Raw genomic sequence first — 18,783 nt, 5'->3', positions numbered from 1 at the left:
GGTTATGAAGAACCTAGGGGCAGGTCAGGAATAAATACACAGATGTAGAGAATGGACTTGAGGACGCGGGGAGGGGGAAGGGTAAGCTGGGACGAAGTGAGAGAGTGGCATGGACATATATACACTACCAAATGTAAAATAGCTAGCTAGTGGGAAGCAGCCGCATAGCACAGGGAGATCAGCTCGGTGCTTAGTGACCACCTAGAGGGGGTGGGATAGGGAGGGTGGGAAGGAGACTCAAGAAGGAAGAGATATGGGGATATATGTATATGAATAGCTGATTCACTTTGTTATAAAGCAGAAACTAACACACGATTGTAAAGCAAATATACTCCAATAAAGATGTTTAAAAAAAGAAAAAAAAAAGAATCCGCCTGCCAGTGCAGGGGACACGGGTTCGAGCCCTGGTCCGGGAAGATCCCACATGCCACGGAGCAACTAAGCCCATGCGCCACAACTACTGAGCCTGTGCTCTAGAGCCCGCGAGCCACAGCTACTGAGCCCGCGCGCCTAGAGCCCGTGCTCCGCAACAAGAGAAGCCACCACAATGAGAAGCCCGCGGGGCCGGGCGCGACCCTGGCCTTGCTCTCGCCCTTCCATCCCGCCAGGGCTGAGCCTGAGGGGCTGAGGGACAGAGGCCTGGACGATCCCACGAATCAGCTTATGGGCCACTCCAGTCTGACTGGAGTCAGACTCCAGTCCCCAGCTTCCCAGGGATCCCAGGAAGCCCTCTACCTTTGGCCTAACTGACATTTCTCCAGGTGCTCCAGAAGGCTCTGTCCTGGAATAATCTGGAAGCAGCTGTTAAAGTGCTGAGACCTGGCTCCCTGCCCTCCCCAATCCACTGGATCAGAGTCTGAAGGGTGAAGCCTGGAAATCAACACTGGGGTCACCAGCTAAAATACAGGATGCCAGGTACACTTGAATTTCAGGTAAACAATGATTTTTTTTTTTAGTATAAGAATGTCTCAAACATTGCATGGGGTACATGTGTACTAAAAATATTTGTTCTTTATCTGAAATTCAAAATCAGTTGGGCAACCTGTATTTTTTTAACTCTTTTTAAAAAAATATTTATTTATTACTTATTTGGTTGCGCTGGGTCTTAATTGCGGCAGGCGGGCTCCTTATTTGTGGCACACGAGCTCTTTAGTTGCAGCATGCATGTGGAATCGATTTCCCTGACCAGGGATCAAACCCGGGCTCCTGGCATTGGGAGCTCGGAGTCTTAACCACTGCGCCACCAGGGAGGTCCCAGGCAACCTGTATTTTTATTTGCTAAATCTGGCAACCCGAATCTGTACCAAACAAGCTCCCCGGGCTGCACACCAAAGTTAGAGCTCTGCCGGCTAGGACTGTGGAAAATAAAGTCACCTCGATAAAGCCACCCTGGGGAATTCTGGAGCATCAGGCAGGCAGTGTCCCTGTGCAACCTATGTCACCATGTACCTGCTTTCCTCTTTGGATTTCTATAGATTCCTTACATTCCTAAAGTTTCTCTCCATACTCGGGCCATGTTTGCCCAGTTCCAGGGGGAGCCATCCCCATTGGAGTCTACAGGAATGGTGGCCTCTGGGGCTGTGCACGGTGGCTCTGGCCCCGCTGGTCAGTCCCTCCACCAGCTCAGACATGGTGTGATCCACTGTTACTGTGAAGAAGCTCAGCCAAAAAATGTGGGGCAGCGAATGAGTGCTTTGCAATAGACAGGGCTCACGTCATGTCAATAGGAAGGACACAGACCCAGAAGGAATGCATCTTCCTAGAGATGAGACAGAGATGATTCTGTCCAGATACTTTCATAGAAAATGGGCAGCAGTTTAGGGTGGATGTGCCTGTCAATCATCCTCTATTCTCCCGATCAGACATGGGGCCCAGGCTCCTCCTCCCCTCCACACCCCACCCCCAGAACCCGAGCAAAGAAAGCCGCCAGCATTCAGGGTGTGGGTAACACGTCCAAGGGAGGGAGAGCGCTGAGTCCAAAGGAAGAGCGGAGGGAAAACTCAGAGCTTCCCGGGGCAAAACCGGGGCCAGGTGATGCAGTGTGCTTGGGGACATTTCCCTATGCCAGTAGAGAAAGGCTTAGCCCTTGATCAAGGCCAAGGCCCACGAGGTATTATTCAGAACAGGTGGGGAAAGCTGCACACCAGGCCTCGGCCCACCACTCAGGGTTGAACACCTGGACGCTGCTTTCTCCCGATCTTGGAGAAAGTGTAAGTCACACGTCCTGGAATTTCTCCTCCCAGAAGGTAGCTGGAGCCACAGCCTTGGTGTAGTAAAGAGGGCCCACCACCCAAATCATATGATCTTGTCTTGAGCTTCACAGCAACTTTACTGTGAGCATTATTTTTCCTTTTCTGCAGAGGAGAAAACCGAGGACGTGAGGCTGGGCAGAGTAGACAAAGCAAGTCTAGAAAATGACCAGCAGTCACTTTGGGAGCTGAATTAGCACATGATTCACTTCTAACCACTGGGCCTGGCCAGTGGCCAGGAAGGCGTTACTAAGGATGCTTGGGTAGAGTCCACCCAAGTCTGTGCACTAAAAGTGTCCAAAAAAAAACCCCCTAAATAGTAAGGTCCAGATCCCACGGCTAAGCCGCTGACATAAGGGGAAGACTTGGGCTGGGCACTTGCATCTCTGAGTCTGATCTTTCCATCTTTAGAAATGGACAGGGGCCTATCTGGAGATTTGGGGGCCACGTGGAATAAACCCAGACAGGGTGGGAGCAGGGATTGTTGCCTGCTGCGCTGAGTATGCTGGGAGGCCAGGGCCTCTGAACCCAGCCTTCGGGTCCGCGCCTGCGGCCCAGATCAGAGGCCTGAGCAGAGAACCTGGCACCTGGCCTGACGGCCGTTCAGGCTGCACAGGCCTCCGGGCCTCCTGGCCCACCTCCCTGTTCCCAAGGATCGCATCCGGCAGCCCCTCGCGCAGGCCTTCTGCGCACATTCACAGGGGACCCCTGACAGAACAGGCCCTGTGGAAGAGCAGGCATCTGAGCCTTAAGAAACACGGGGTGTGAGGGGGCCACAGCAAGTTGCCCACTGAGGACTCGTGAAGCGCAGGCCGTGCCCAGGTCAGGAAGGGAACCTCAGCCAAGGAGGCGTCAGGGATGGGGCCCATCTCGGAGCAGAACGGCCAGAAGAGAAGCCTGCATGACTCAGTCTGCGTTCTCAGACCCCCAGCCCACTGTGACATCACCGGCAGGGCTGGCTGTAAGGGGGAGGCCCCGTCAGAGTCATTCCCCTCTGCCCCGGCTTCCGTCACCTCCCAGGCCAACAGTCATGCCCAGGGCCATGCTCCTGTGGTCCCTTTTGCTGCTCATGACCCAGGCCAGGGACGCACATCTGGGTAAGCGGACGCCTGCCCGGGCCCAAGCGGCTCTCCAGGCGGGGCTGGGCGCGACCCTGGCCCTGCTCTCTCCCTTCCATCCCGCCAGGGCTGAGCCTGAGGGGCCGAGGGACAGAGGCCTGGACGACCCCACGAATCAGCTAATGGGCCACTAAGAGGCCGGCTCACAGGAGCTGTGGCTTCCTGTTCCCCACACACCCCTCCTGGAAACCACTTCCCTTGCCCCTTCTCCTGCCCCAGCCCCAAGTTCAACCTGTCTGACCTTAAGTTTTGGTTTTGAAACCCGAGACTTTATCCTTGAATGAATAGTGGAGCGCAGCGAAGCAGGGGCCCAGAATGAGCTGAGCATCGGTCCGGAAACTCAGATGCTGAGCAGATGCCCAGGACATCCATGTGCATGAGAGGTGGGGTGGGGGTGGGCCGGGGGTACCTGTGCTCCACGGCAGCTCCTCGCAGCTCCTGATAGGTTGTTTCTCTCTCGTGGGGGGTGGCAGGTGGCTGAAGTGGAAAGGAAGCTGTTACGGGTCAGGTACTTTCCCCCGTTAGATGCCCACACTACCCCAGTGGGCTCTCCACTCCTAGCCCCACACGTGGGTAAGGAGCTCCGTGCCTCAGGGAGGGTGAGGATTGGTCCAGAGCCTCGCAGCAGGGAAATGGGGGAGCGGGGACTGGCCCCAGTGTGACTCCAGGGCCCGCATTTCCCTCCCTGCCCTCGGCCTCACGGAAAGAACACAGCCCATGTCCCCGGCTTCCCTCATTCCGGCCCGGGCTTGGCCACACGGAGTGGGTGGGGGCTGGTGCGTGGTGTGGGCAGAGAATCGGCAAAGCTGGCCTCTCTGCGAGCAGGTCCAAGTGCCCCCGATGGCTCGCATCTCTGCTTACCGTTTTGGCACTGCCTCCGTCACTGCTTAGGGCTTTGTGTTCCAACGTCAGTCTATATGTCTGCATGGTTCCACGCTGGTGATGTGGGTTGTTCTCAAGACCAAGGAAAGGGGGCCCTTGGTGCAAGGTGACATGAGAAATTCTGACAGCTAATGTGGCTTGAGGGTTTACTCTGTGTTGGGCACTTCAACACCCGTTATCTGTTCTGTACATCTGTGCATCTGTTCTGTAGGGTAAGTATTATCTTCTGCCTATTTGGGAAATAAAGAAAGGGATGATAAACAAGAATAAGTCGTTTACCCTAAATCATTCAGCAGATAAGCAACAGAGCCAGGATTCAGACTCAGGCTTTGCGACTCCAGAGCATATAATGGTGCCCAGACACATGGTAAGACTATATGTGTTTGGTAAATAAAGGAGGAAGTGCAGACCCAAAAGTCCTGGAAAGAGCCTCTATATGTTACTGACAGCTGAAGGCTATGGACACATATTGATACATTTTCACTTCATTTTTTTTTTTAACTAAAAATAACCACCACTGGGTCCCTCCAACCCATACTACAAAGTCCTCAAAACCTCTGTTGAGTGGGTATTTGGAAAAGTAGCCTCTAGAAAGAGAGAGGAGGGGGTCTTGGGCTCATTAGAATCAAGCTCATTCTTTGTTCCAGAACAAGACCACATTCAAGTCAGAAAATACTAAGAGTGTCTCCTCCTCCTCGGGGTTAGGGGTTGGATCTGGACTCGGTCCAGAAGGCAGGTTTCTCTTCCAAACAGGCAGCTGCAGCCTTTGTTCTCAGCCTTCCAGGAAACAGAGCTGCTCTGCCTGGAACAGAATGTTCTAACCTAGAATAGCTCAGGGCTTCCTGTAGGTTCAGGCCCTCTCTGGGCCACCCTTCTGGTTTCCTGTGTGTATTAGTTTCCTCTTGCTGCTGTAACAAACTACCACAAACTCAGTGACTTAAACAACACAAACTTCTTATCTTACAGTTCTGTAGGACAGAACTCCCACGTGGGTCTCCCTGGGCTAAGATCAGGGTGTCAGCAGGACTACGTTCCTATCGGAAGCTCTAGGGAAGAGCCTGTTAACTTGCCTTTTCCAGCTTCTAGAGATCATCCGTATACCCTGGCTTGTGGCCCCTTCCTCCATCGTCAAAGCCAGCAATATTGCATCTCTCAGTGCCTTTCTTCTGCAGTCACATCTCTCTTCTGCTTCCCTCTACCACTTTTAAGGACCCATGTGATTACATTGGGTCCACTCAGATTATCCAGGACAATCTCCCCATTTTAAGGTCAGCTGATTAGCAACCTTAATTCCATCTGCAAAGTCCCCTTTGCCTTGTAAGGTAACATATTCACGAATTCCAGGGCATGGTCCATTAGGACGTGGACATTTTTTGGCAATAGAGGCATTATTCTGCCAGTCACTCCAGGTTGGCCCTGGCCAATTATTTTCCTCTGATTTCTCTCAGATGAGAACAGAAACAAGCTCGGCAAAGTGACTTGCCTGTCTGGAAAGGAGACAGAGCCAACACTTCCGAACACGTTCCAACAGATGTGAAGCATCTGTTGGCTTACTCGTGTTTCTAAGGGTGCTTTACTGGGCCAGCCTCAGTTTCCCCATCTCTAGAATGGGTATAATGATAGCTACCTATGGGTCTTCTATGGATATTGACTAAGTGTTTCATCGTTTCCCTTCCTTTCTCTTCCATTCTACCAGAATGCGGTGAAAGACCCGTTTTTGAGAGAGGAGCTCAGTTTTCCAGAATCATAGGAGGGATGGAGGCTGAGGTGGGTGAGTTTCCATGGCAGGTGAGTATTCAAGCAAGAAATGAACATTTCTGCGGTGGCGCCATCATCAACGAGTGGTGGATTGTCTCGGCGGCTCACTGCTTTCACTCTGAGATCTCGTAAGTACCGAGTCCATCCCCTTGCTTCTGACAGTGTGCCCCCCTCCCTGGGGAAGCCCCACATGCCCTAGGGAGGAGGAGGCTGTGAACCCAAGGCCGGCTCCACTGTGCCCTCTTTGTTGTCACCCAGAACCAGTAACTGCGGCTTCCCTGAGGTCACAAACTGTCCTCTCCAGGGACATCTGTGGCTTGGTGGAGCCAAAGGGCTTGGTCTGTCTACCTCTCCTAGGACATTCAAGTCCTTTTAGGAGGAAATCCTCCTAATTCTGGAGGTCTGGATTCCTGGGCCATCTGACAACCTACCTCCCTCCTCCTTATAGAGTTTTCTCTGCACTCCAGGAGACTGGTGGAAAATAGAGCATTTACTGATTCCTAATCGTGTGCCAGCGACCTGCTAAGAAACTACGTGCATTAACTTATTTAATCATACAAACAACCCTGAGGCAGGTAGAATGAATAACCCCCTTTTAACTCATTCGATCTTACAGAAACCCTGAGGCAGGTAAAATGAGCATCCTTATTTTATGGAGAGGGAAACTGAGGTCCAATAAGGTTAGCTGACTCACCCAAGGTACACACCTAGTAGACAGAAACAGGATTTAAATCCGGTTCCAGCACTTGTGCTTTTCCACTCCACCACCTCGAGAAAGTTTGAAGACACACAGAAAGATGAACTTTAAAGGGTTAATCAAAAACCTGGGGAAAGTTTCACCCTGGGGTAACCAAGGAAACTTGTTGCATCTGCTCCCATGGGATACTTAAGGACTGGCTGTTAGAAAGTTCCTGGTCATTCTGCCTGGAGGGAAATTCCTGAATTATTACTGCAGATTCTTTCTGCTTCATCAACGGCAGGTCTGGATTAAATTCTGTTCCTGATTCTTGCATAGGTCTTCAGGTGCATATGTGCAAGAGTTTATTCCTAGGAGAGAAGATATAGAACCACAGGACTTGTGCATCTTCAAGTTTATTAGAAAATCCAAATGATTTTCCAAAGTGTTTGCACCCATTTAAATTTCCGCCAGCGGTGTATAAGTGTTAAAATCATCGCCAATACTTGCTACTTTTTCAGAATTTTTAATTTTTGCTTTTCTGGTGAAAAGCATGAAATACTACTATAATTGTAGTCTTAATTTGCATTTTTCTTACTACTGCTCAGTTGATATTTGCAAGTTTATTGGTATATTTTCTCTTTTGTAAAGTCTGTTTGAGCTTGGACAATTTTTTTTTAATTTGTAGACTCTCTTTATACATTCTGAATGTTAAACTTTGGTCAGTTGTGTATGTTGCCAACAGAAAAATTCTGTTCCTGAGTCTCTAAATTGCTGGTAGACAAATTGATGTGATAATCCCTTCCTATCTGAGGGCTAGTTTGATCTGTGCCAAGTGGTCTTTTATGGGCTCTTCGGGGGCCCAAAGCTATGTCCTGTCTCTGCCCCGTGAGGCGGGAGTATCTCATTCGCATCTCTGGGATGATTCTGGAGCAGCCACGGAGGTACGGTCGGCCCCAGTGGCTGTTTCACCCTCCTTCTCTACCTTTTTCAAATGCTCACATCTTCTGAGCAACAGCCCCAGTAGGACAAATCCAGAAGGCCCCTAGAGCTCTGTGGGATTTAGGGTTTTCAGGCACAGCAGATTCCGTGCACCTTGTGACTTTCCTTCCCCTCCTATTTCTCCGTCTCTGGTTCCCCGCCACCAGGCCAACAGAACTGAGAGTCGTGCTGGGAACCAATAGCTTAAGCAGCCCATCCCTGGAAATAAAGGGGGTCACAAGCATAATTCTGCACAAGGACTTTCAGAAACTCAACATGGACAATGATATCTCCTTGCTGCTGTTGGACACGCCCATCACATTCAGCGAACTGAAAGAACCCATCTGCATGCCCACAGAGCCCGGCCTCGCCAGGTGGCACAAATGCTGGGTGGCAGGATGGGGGCAGACCCAAACTGGTAAGTAACGGCTCAGCATCTCTTGGGGGCGCCTGGGGGCAGAGCCACATCACGGGCGTCTGAGGATGGGCCAGTAAACCTAAAGGAGAGGGGAGAGAGGGTGAAAGGGGAGAGGGCTGAGGAAGGAGGGAGGAGAGAGGGGCTTGCGTCGGAGCAAATCCCTGCACACCAGGAACGCACAGAGGCCTGATCTCAGCCTCTTCCAAGTGCGGAGGAAACATCCCCCAAGGCCCCGAGCTGAGATGCCGGCTGTGGTCCTATCCCCCCATCACATGGCAGTCTTGTTTGTTTCATTGAATATAAACCCTCCAGTTGGCCAGGGGCTCTTTGCTTTGCTCTCTCACATCTCGCTGATTCACTCATTGATGTTTCCCACCTGGTTCCTACAGGCATTCAAGACGCCTGCCCTGGCCTAGACTTTAGATGGTCCTGGAGTGTTGCCCAGCCATTCTTAGAAATGAATCTGTTGTTGTTACTTGTTGTTACATTGTTACTTGGCCAAAATAGGAGGAACTGGACTGGGGTAATAAAGGGATTATGAAAGCCCTGCTGGACTGTTCCCAAAGAAAACTCAACAAAATAGGTAGGGGAGGGACGGGAATAGCACAGCGCTAGCTCAGGCCTGAACAAGACTCCAGGTCCTCAGGGATGCTTTGCAACGACCTGGGGTCTAAGAGATGGTAGGTATTTCAGGAGTTTGGTAACTAGAGGGCAACTGGTGTAACACTGATTCAGGGCTCTGGGCAAGACTCAAAATTTAGAAGTGAGGAGTGGCAGGTGGGTGCCTGCACGATTAAAAATACTCAGTGTGGAGAAGTGTTTTGAAATCTCCATGTGGTCAGAGTTAATGAGATGGAGAGAAGTCCAAACAAATTCCTGGAAGCTGGCAGTCCAGGAAGGGCCTTGGCAAACCCCCTGTAAAGACTCTCAACCAACCTAGCTTTGTCTGGGGGACCTGAAAGCTTCTTTCACTGGGAGTGCAAACCCAGTTTCAGCGGCCCTGTGTTAGACGTGTCACACTCACATAACAGAAAGTAGCGAGAGGCAAATATGCTAAAGAGGCAGGATTATGCTGAGAATCGATCGAAAGCCAGTTCTAAGAAGCCAAGTCTGTAGCGCTGTTGGAGCCAAGATGGAAGTCTTCTTGGAGGCAGGAATATGATTTTGAATGGGAGGGATAATTCAAGTAGGCGGGGACTTGTTTGGAAGAGCCTGGGGTGGTGGAATGAGTAAATTGCAGGGTATTACTGGAAGGACATGGAGAGTGAGGGTCTGTGAAAATGTGAAAAAAAGGTGGATGTGTGGCTGGCGGGACACTGGGCAGGTTGGTCTAGGGCACGTCACTTGCATTATCGGCACTGGGGCTCCTGTCCAGTGACTTTTCTAAAGGGCCTTCTCTATGGGTCAGGTCTCAAACAGCCTATGGAAACAGAGCTGCTGAAAGTGCCCATGACCATCATGGATTGGGAGAAGTGTTTAAAGGAATTTCCAAGACTTACCAAAAATATGCTGTGTGCCGGATACGAGAATGAGACCTACGATGCTTGCCAGGTAACTTGGATGTATCCCCTCCGTCCCCTCGGGCTGCCAATGTAAAGGCATCCTCTCTCCATGGGGAATAGACAATAAGAGTTTGGAAAATGTGTGGGAATCAGGCTTAGATATGGGAATGGGGACATGGATTCAGGAATACTTACTGTCAGGTTCTTGGAATATCAGTGCTTCCCTGGAAGTCAGTACGCAGCAACCCTGCATAAATATTTCTGGTCTTCTCCAGGTAGGGCCCCAAGACTTTTTCCATTTCTGAGACTTCTTTAAAAAACAAAAAGCCAAGGAAGATTTGAGATCCATACAAGGAATTATTTTACTTCATTAATTTTAGCTACCTTTGTTGAGTGCACTAAACCCTGGGATTCAACCATTGATGAGACATGGTTTCTTGCCTAAAGGAGCCCACAGTCTCCGGGGCAGGCAGTTGGGTAAACAATCATAGTGTATTGGATAATGCATGTGAGTTTCACTGAAGAAAAGTCTGGTAGCTTAGCTTCTCTTTAATAAAATTAACACAAAAATTTAAAAAGAAAAACATGTTTTGATTGATAGTAGAAGAAACAGGGGGAAAACCCCTCATAAATTAGCTTCCTCTGGCTCTAAGGATGGGAAGGATACATCTTGGGAAGGATCATTCTGGGGAGCCCACTTAGTCCTACTCATTGGCTGGGCAGTGGATCTGGTCACTGGTATAAAACTGTAAGTGCAGATGTTAAATGTTCTACAGAGTGATGAAAAGGCTGTCTCACAGAAGGGCTCTGAGGTGAGAAAGAGTGAACACTAGCAGCAATGGCAGCAGGTTTAGAAGGAGTCCCCCACGAGGTGGTGAATATCATGAGGACCACAGAGAGAGACAGAATCAATGTCACACGAGCCCTGTGTTTTCCCCACATTCTGGATAATTTAAAACATTACAAAACAAAACAGAGGATTGGGACTTCTGGTTCTGGGCAAGATGGAGTAGACACATTTCTCTTGATCCCTTCCACTAAATACAGCTAAAAGCACTGGACATTATATTGTGAGACAAAAATAAAGGCTCCGAAATGTGAAGAGAAGATGAAACTGGAAACAAATATCCTATTACTTAAGGAATGACACAGCAGTGAATTTCTTGGGTTTTCTTTTTGCCTCTTATATCCCAGCCTGGATGGTAGTACATTACAGCTCAGCATCTCCTGGGAGCAGCTGGGGGAAAAAACACCATGGGCACAGACAAACTAACAAAACAAAACAAAACAAGATAGCCTTCCTCTCTTTGGACCAGGAAAAGGGCAACCTAGCAAGGTGGAAACTTTTAAACAATAATCATTCTATTCCAGCAAAACACCAGGAAAAGCCCCACAGCGCTCCTACCCCAGCAACCCAGCAACGAGTGGACAATCTCACCTTCCCCCGCTCCCCCTGCCCACTATGGTGGTGTCAGAGGAGGCTGAGTGGAAAGCCAGGACTTTGAGTACAATCTAGTCATAATGAGCCATCCCCTGTCCCCCTCAATGTCAGTGGAGGCCACCTGAGGAGCTTGGGCTCCCACCCAGTGGTAGCCACACTCCTGCTCCTCCCCTTGGTGTCATCGCTGGCCTGAGTGGCGGGTCAAGACTTCCACCCCAATTCAATGGAAAGGAGTTGGCATCCCCCTTCCCTGACTCCAGTTTCATAAGAGGCCTGTTAAAACAGAAGATTCATATGAGAACCCGAGTCTCATAACCTATTACTCAAGACAGGATCTCTAATAGAATAGAGGGTTTCACTAATATACATGGATTCCATTTATTAATACCCAGAGGATAAGGAAAAATAAAGCTAAAAATCTGAGTAAAGAATCTTTTTTAAAAAATTGAGAACCATTAATTCCTAGAATAAATTCAATTAAAACAAAATGGATCATGCACTTAAATGTAAAACTATAAAATTTTTTTAGAAAAAAAAATAGAAAGTCTTTGGGACATAGAGTAACACCAAAAACACAACTCATAAAAGGAAAAATTGATCAAATGGACCTCATCAAAATTAAAAACTTTTCCTTTATGAAAGACCATATTAAGAGGATGAAAAGACAAGCTACTGATTGGGAGATAATATCCAACAAAGAAACTATACCTAGACTATATAAAGAACTCTTGCAGTCAACTGTAGAAAAACGTCCTATCCAATTCAAAACTGGGGAAAAGACAAGAACAGACATTTCGCTGAAGAGGATATACAGACGGCAAATAAGAAAATGAAACGATGTTCAACATCATTAGCCAGCAAGCAAATGCAAATTAAAACCACAATCAGGTATCACTACACACCTCAGAATGGCTAAAATTAAAAAATAAAAAATAGTAACAACACCAAATGCTGATAAGAATGCAGAGAAACTGGATCACTCATATATTGCTTGGGGGAGTTTAAAATAGTCTAATCACTCTGGAAAACAATTTTGTAGTTTCTTTAAAAACTGAACGTGCTCTTGCCATATAACCCAGAAAATGCCATTCTTGGGCATTTATTCCAGAGAAATGAAGGCTTGTGTTCACACAAAAACCTGTACAGGAGTGTTTATAACAGATTTACTCGTAATAGACCAAAATGGAAACAAATGTCCTGTAAGGCGTGGATAATTAAATACACTGATAATTAAATACACTACATCTATTCCATGCAATACCACTCAGCTGTTACAAGAAGCAAACTACTGGTACATGCAACCACGTGAATGTGTCCAGAGACTCATGCTATGTGCAACAAGCTGACCCCCAAAGGTCCCACACTGTGTGATTCCATTTACATAACATTCTTTATTAAAAAATTTTTATTGGTGTATAGTTGATTTATAATGTTAGTTTCTGCTGTACAGCAAAGTGAATCAGTTATATATATATATATCGCCACTCTTTTTTAGATTCTTTTCCCATATAGGTCATTACAGAGTATTGAGTAGAGTTCCCTGTGCTATACAGTAGGTCCTTATTCATCATCTATTTTATATGCAGCAATGTGTATGTGTCAATCCCAATCTCCCAATGTATCCCTGCCCACTGCCCCGCTTCCCCCCGGGTAACCATAAGTTTGTTTTCTACATCTGTGACTCTTATTTCTGTTTTGTGCCATTTGTACCATTTTTTTAGATTCCACATGTAATCAATATATGATATTTGTGTTTCTCTGTCTGACTTACTTCACTCAGTATGACAATCTCTAGGTCCATCCATGTTGCTGCAAATGGCATTATTTTGTTATTTTTTATGGCTGAGTAATATTCCATTGTATATATATACCACATCTTTATCCACTCCTCTGTCAATGGACATTTACATAACATCCTTGAAATGACAAAATTATAGAAAGGGAGAACAGCTTAGTGGTTGCCAGGGCTTAAGGAGGGTTTGGCGGTAGAAGGAAGTGGATATAGCATTAAAAGGGCAACGTGAGGGATCCTCGTGATGATGGACATGTTCTGTGTATTGACTGCATCAATGTTAATACCCCAATTGTACTATTGTACTGTATGTAGTTCTGCAAGATGGTATCATTGGGGGAAACATGTAAAGGGTACATGGGATCTCTCTGTATTATTTCTTTCAACTGCACATGAATCTACAGTTATATCAAACTCAAAAAACAAAGAGAAGACAAAGCTTCCCAATAGCAATGGTTAAATGAAGATCTCAGATCCTAGCCATGCCACAGACTTAGGGAGTAGCCAGTTCATACTGGAGCAGGAGACAAAGGGCTCCAATATCAATTGAAAAGGGGAAAACAACATTTAATAGTATGATTGGAAAGAGAGAGCATTCCAGGGAGAATTGGGGGAAAATCACAGAGGCTTGAAAAAGTATCTTGTGTTCAGGGAACTTTCAATATTTCAGAAGCCAGTGATAACCAGGGTTGAGTGTGGAGAGGTGAGCAGAGCAGGTCACTAGGGCAGGGTTGCCATGCGTGGGAGACCAGATGTTGTCCCAGGCTGTCGACCCCGCTGCTCACCTTCATCAGTATTCACACCTATCCTTTCAATCTTTTCGATTCATCACCATCCCATATTCAAATGGCCAAAACCAACTGCAGCAACACTTGAAACAAGTGTCATCTTTGATGACATTTTCTGTCCCCTTTGCTTCAATGGCTGGATCTACCATCTGGAGTCTAGGATTTTTGCTCCAATCCCTCCCCTATCAAAATGTACTTTAATGAAAGCTTCTAAAATTAATCATCTATTACTTGAGTACTATAAATAAATGTGCTGTTATCGTTTTAAGCCTTTTTTAAGAAAAAAATTGTGAAGTGAAAAGCTTTGCTCTCTGTTTAGAAAGCTTTCTATTGCCGAGAATAAGCTGACAGTGATCCAGGCAAGGAAAGTTTTCTGAAATTATATAATATTATCATCACTTAAACCCAGGTAAGCCAGGCAGAAAGCCCCTTAGGGTTTAAAAATAATTGCCCTTAAAAATAAAATCACACTTTTAAACTTAGCAAACTTGAATAAAACGCATAATCACATAATGAAGGGAAATTATAATTTTATGATGGAAACATTTAAATATGTTCAAAGTAATGGCAATAAGATTATGCTGTCCTTAAAATACAAATTAAAATCAAATCAATTGAATTTTGTGGTTTACTTTTTCCAGCGCTTTTCCTCTTCGTAATCCCCTAAGGTTACACTATGAAAAAACAAAGTTCAACTTAAAAAAAATAAGTGACACCGTCCAGCAAACTATAAAATCAAATATGTCCCAAGCTAGCAATGCAATACTTCTTGTGAAGGACCAGCAAGCAACTGAGAAACAGGCATTGCAACGCTGCACAGTTTTCTTATCTTTCTTCTCAACTCCAGCGGAAATTTTGTCTTATTCATGGCTGGATTCCCAGTGCCTAGCACGGTGCTTGGCATGAAAAATACTCAACACATGTTTGCCAAAGAGATGAACCTTCCAAGGAAGCTGGAAACTGCCTGTCAGTTACAGTAGCCCTAGCGGAGGGGACATCCGAGAGAGACCTTGACGGAGGCTGCCTTGGAGGGGGGTTAAGAGCTGGCAGCTAGGGACTTCCCTGGTGGTCCAGTGGTTAGGACTTCGCCTTCCAGCGCAGGGGGTGTGGGTTCCATCCCTGGTAGGGGAGCTAGGACCCACATGCTTCGCGACCAAAGGACCAAGACATAAAGCAGAAGCAATACTGTAACAAATTCAGTAAAGACTTTAAAAATGGTCCACATCAAAAAAAAAAAAGAAGAGAGAGAGAGAGAGAGCTGGCAGCCAGCTGGGCTGTTGGGCAATTTGGTTATGGGGCTGCCAAGCTGACTTGGATATCAACCTGAGCAACTTTCTTTAAAGATCTTATTTTATGGGGGTGGGGAGAGAGCAGTTTTAGGTTCATAGCAAAATTGAGAGGAAGATACAGAGATTTTCCATATACCCCCGTCCTCACACGTGCGTAATCTCCCACACCATCGACGTCCCCATCAGAGCGGTACATGTGTTATAACTGATGAACCTACATTGACACATCACAGTGACCCAAAGTCCATAGTTTATGTTAGCGTTCATTCTTGGTGTTGTCCATTCTATGGTCAAGTGTATAATGACATGCGCCATCACGAATACTATCACACAGAGTGTCTTCACAGTCCTGGGCTACTTTCCAGGGTGTTATCTTGAACCCATCCTCAACCATGACACTTGCCGGAAAATCTTATTTCACTCCATAGCATGTTAGACCTCTAGAGCCAGAAGGAAATGTATAAAAGTATTTAATTGCAACTGTTTCACAGATGAGAAATCATGGTTATTTTAATCATCGATCATTCTCTTCACTACCTGAATGGATCCGAAGCCGTGTAATAACTTCATAGCTCTTTCACACATATTCAGTAATTTCATTCTCTCCACTATCCTGTAAGATGGGCTGGGCAGGTCTCACTCTCCCTGTTTAACAGATGAGAAAACAGGGATTTAGAATTTAAGTGGCTTGCCTGAGGTCCAGGAGGTAGTGGGGCCAGGCTGGAAACCAGGTCATCTGCTTCTCACCCAAAATGGACAGAAGTGATCACGCCGTGTAAATAACACAGCAGTGAACTTAGGAGGCTCTGTGGTCAGTATGTTTCTAACCAGACAAGTCTCTGGCTACCAGCCTTAGTCTTTGGAAGAAAGTTCCCCTTAGGTGGGCTGTCATCAGTCCCAAGTCCTTGCTAGCTGAGGCCAGACCCTCCTTTGAGACATCCTTTCTTTCTTTCCAAAAGGAAGAGAAAAAAAATTAAGACTCTATGTATGAAAGGACATGAATTTACAGCTGTCCCTCTGGAGTCCCAGCAGTCCGAGAAGGGAATCTCTGTTTCCTAAGTATACAAATAATGTTTGTAATACATAAGGCTAAAATAATAATACTAATACATTTCTGGAGCATTTACTACATAGCATTTACCCTATGCCAAGTGATTTATAGATTTTAACAATGTCATTGCCAGTAATCTTGGGAAGTAGCTGGTATTATCTCCATTATAACGACGCAGAAACTGAGGCTTAGAAGTTACTTGTCCAAGCACAGTTCTCTCCCTGTTATGTAAGGAAATGACAATCAACATATTAATAGGCTTTCTATAACATTCATGCCATCGTAACATGAAGAAAATGATAAAGACAGCACTATGGAAAGAGCTCTTTGAGTGGCAATCCTATTGATTTGGTTCTTGCCCCGTGACCTTGAACTAGAACGCGCACAAAGAAAAGCACACACCCACAAAAACCAGACAAGCGTTAAGGGCAATGTTTTGTACTGGAAAGGGTGGTTTTGGTTTTGGCACCACGCTTGCTGGGTGTCCTTGAGCTCCAACCTCTCTGTTCATTCCGCTCCGTATATCCCTCTGCTTGGCGATGTGTCCCACAGTCAACATAAACTCCCCTTGAACATGCTTTAATCGTTATCTTCCCCTGCACTTTACCCGTGTAAACCATACCCCGTGACCTTGGAACTAGGCCTCACCACCCGTGTGCAATGGCACCAGTCACCGGATCATGTCAGTGTCAACGCATCCCTCTGCCTCCTGACCGTCTTGAGCCCCGGTTCAGGTCCTCAGCATTCCCATCTCCTCTTAAGTAGTCCCTCCACCTCCTGCCTAATTCCTTTCCAATCCGTTCCCCCCACTCACTCTCCCTGTCAAATTCTTATTCATCCTTCAAACAAAATGCTTTGAAGGCTATCCTGGCAGACCTTTCCCTCGACAGAGTCAATTCCTCCCCGCCCTGCACTGCTTCCATATCTTCTTCCCACTTCTCCTGTTTCATCAAATGCAGTTGATCCTGTTTGTTTGCATTGCTGTCTCCCTCCCTAGACCATCAGGTCTTGTATCCCAAGTGCCTAACAGTTAGTTTTTCCTCCTTGAAGATGTGTTCAGTGGAAGTGAGCAGATCTCTTCTGACTTTCCATTTTCTAATTATAAAATGAGAATCAAAATACCTACCTCACAGAGATGTGAGATGAAGGGGTGGATGAGAAAGAAAAGTCAGGGGACCAACGCTGGGCCTCGTACATCATGTCCAGGAGGTGTTGACCCTCCTCCTTCCCGTTAGATCCCATTCCCGGTCCTGTTGATGACCGTGGAAAAGGAGGCCATCTCTCCGCTGAGAAAGAAAGATCGCTTGAACAATTATAGCTCCCCAGAGGGAAAGAACATGTGCTTTGGCATCAGGAAGACCTGGTTCCAACTTTGGCCCCAATACCATATAACCCTGAGCAAGCCCTTCATCCTCCTTAAGCTTCATTTTCCCTGTATTAAAATGGACAAAAGGAAGCCATGTACGTGTGTGGAACACGGTGGAGACTTGGTACATACTTTCTATATAAATAGATAATCATCTGAGTCATAGACCCATGTGATTCGACCCTGGAGGGGTCACACAGTCAGAAAAGCTTAGCTCACTTGCCCCCTGCAAACACCCACAGCAAGGAATTAAAAAGAGACATCCTTCTCCCTCACGCCTCCGGAAGAACATCAAAGGAGACCCAGGTCACATCCACAGCCCTAACAGCACTCCTCGCATCCTCTTTTCCTTCCTTCCCTTTACAGCTCTGTCCAGAGCTTCTGATGTAAGACCCGCAGAACTGGTCCCCGCTCTTCCTCAGCCTGGGCGACAGGTCCTCCATGTTCCGGCTCCCTCTCTCCGTGCTGTGCATGGAGTTATTTTCTCGCCAGCCCTCCCCCTCCTCCTCCTCCCTCTCTAGTCCTGTCCCAGCCACTGCCCACGCTCCACATACCACGATTCCTGGAGCCGGGCTGAGTGCTGCGCGTGCCCCGCGTGCGGCCGGGATAGGGTGGGTGTTGATCTGCAATGATGTGATTCCCCTTGGCGGCCTGGAGTCGGGAGGTCCATGACCCTCTTCCATGAGTGAGCTGTGCTCTGCCTCAGATGGATAGCTTCAAATGGGACTCGCTGCTGATCTGTGTTCTCTGTCCACAGGGTGACAGCGGGGGGCCTCTCGTCTGCACCACAGAATCTGGCAAGAAGTGGTTCCAGGTGGGCATCATCAGCTGGGGAAAGAGTTGTGGACGGAAGAACATTCCAGGAATATACACCTTGTTAGAAAACTACCACTCCTGGATCAAGAAGGTGACTGAGTTAGAGGGACGGCCCTTTAGTGCTGAGGAAATGATAGCCTCTCCCGAACAAAAATCAAAGAGCTCTCGGGCTTCAGAATTCCCAGAGCCAGGCAGCCCCAGATTCTGGCTCCTGCTCTGCCTTCTGCCCTACGTGGTGTTTTAAGCTATTTTTCTACAAATAATAAAATAGATGCTACTCGTTAACCAAGGAGAGTGTGTGAGAATGAGCCACCAGCACAGGCACTGACTACAGATTAGAGGTAAGGGCGAGGAACTGAGGCTGCTAGCAGAGAGTAGAATCAGAAACCAGGCAGGCTGGGGCCATGGCTCAGGGGCTGGGCTTTGGGTCCCTGCAATAGTCAGGACTCTTTCCATTGCAGGTGAGTTACCAAGCTCAAACCATCTAAAGCCAAAAAGGGTTGTTTATAGAGGTACATAACAGAAAAACAAAACAAAACAAGAAACAGGAGTGGTATGTTGATGGCCTTCAGGCATGGCTGAATCCAGGAGCTCAGTAGATGTTAACAGGGATCATTTCTCAAAACGAGCTTCCAAGCAGTGGCTATAATGACCAC

At 47.2% G+C, this 18,783-nt stretch overlaps 1 protein-coding gene across 2 annotated transcripts in view; it reads left to right on the top strand.

Annotated features, from left to right (window-relative positions):
• The window catches only part of PRSS55 (serine protease 55), a 54,774-nt gene extending 36,358 nt beyond the window's left edge, over nt 1-18,416 (top strand). The window contains exons 2-6 of one of the 2 annotated variants that reach the window (XM_036854961.1): nt 762-932; nt 5,946-6,135; nt 7,832-8,082; nt 9,491-9,633; nt 18,069-18,416. In XM_036854961.1, the coding sequence (XP_036710856.1) occupies nt 6,005-6,135; nt 7,832-8,082; nt 9,491-9,633; nt 18,069-18,371 (828 nt within the window). In that variant the 5' untranslated portion in view covers nt 762-932; nt 5,946-6,004 and the 3' untranslated portion in view covers nt 18,372-18,416. The remainder of the gene's footprint in view (nt 1-761; nt 933-5,945; nt 6,136-7,831; nt 8,083-9,490; nt 9,634-18,068) is intronic. The other variant, XM_036854960.1, reaches the window with a different exon arrangement.
• The last annotated feature ends 367 nt before the right edge of the window (nt 18,417-18,783 follow it).

This window comes from Balaenoptera musculus, chromosome 6 (assembly GCF_009873245.2).
Source record: "Balaenoptera musculus isolate JJ_BM4_2016_0621 chromosome 6, mBalMus1.pri.v3, whole genome shotgun sequence".
NCBI lineage: Eukaryota > Metazoa > Chordata > Mammalia > Artiodactyla > Balaenopteridae > Balaenoptera > Balaenoptera musculus.
The sequence above is the reverse complement of the archived record's forward strand: the minus strand, read 5'-3'. Positions and strand labels throughout refer to the sequence as shown.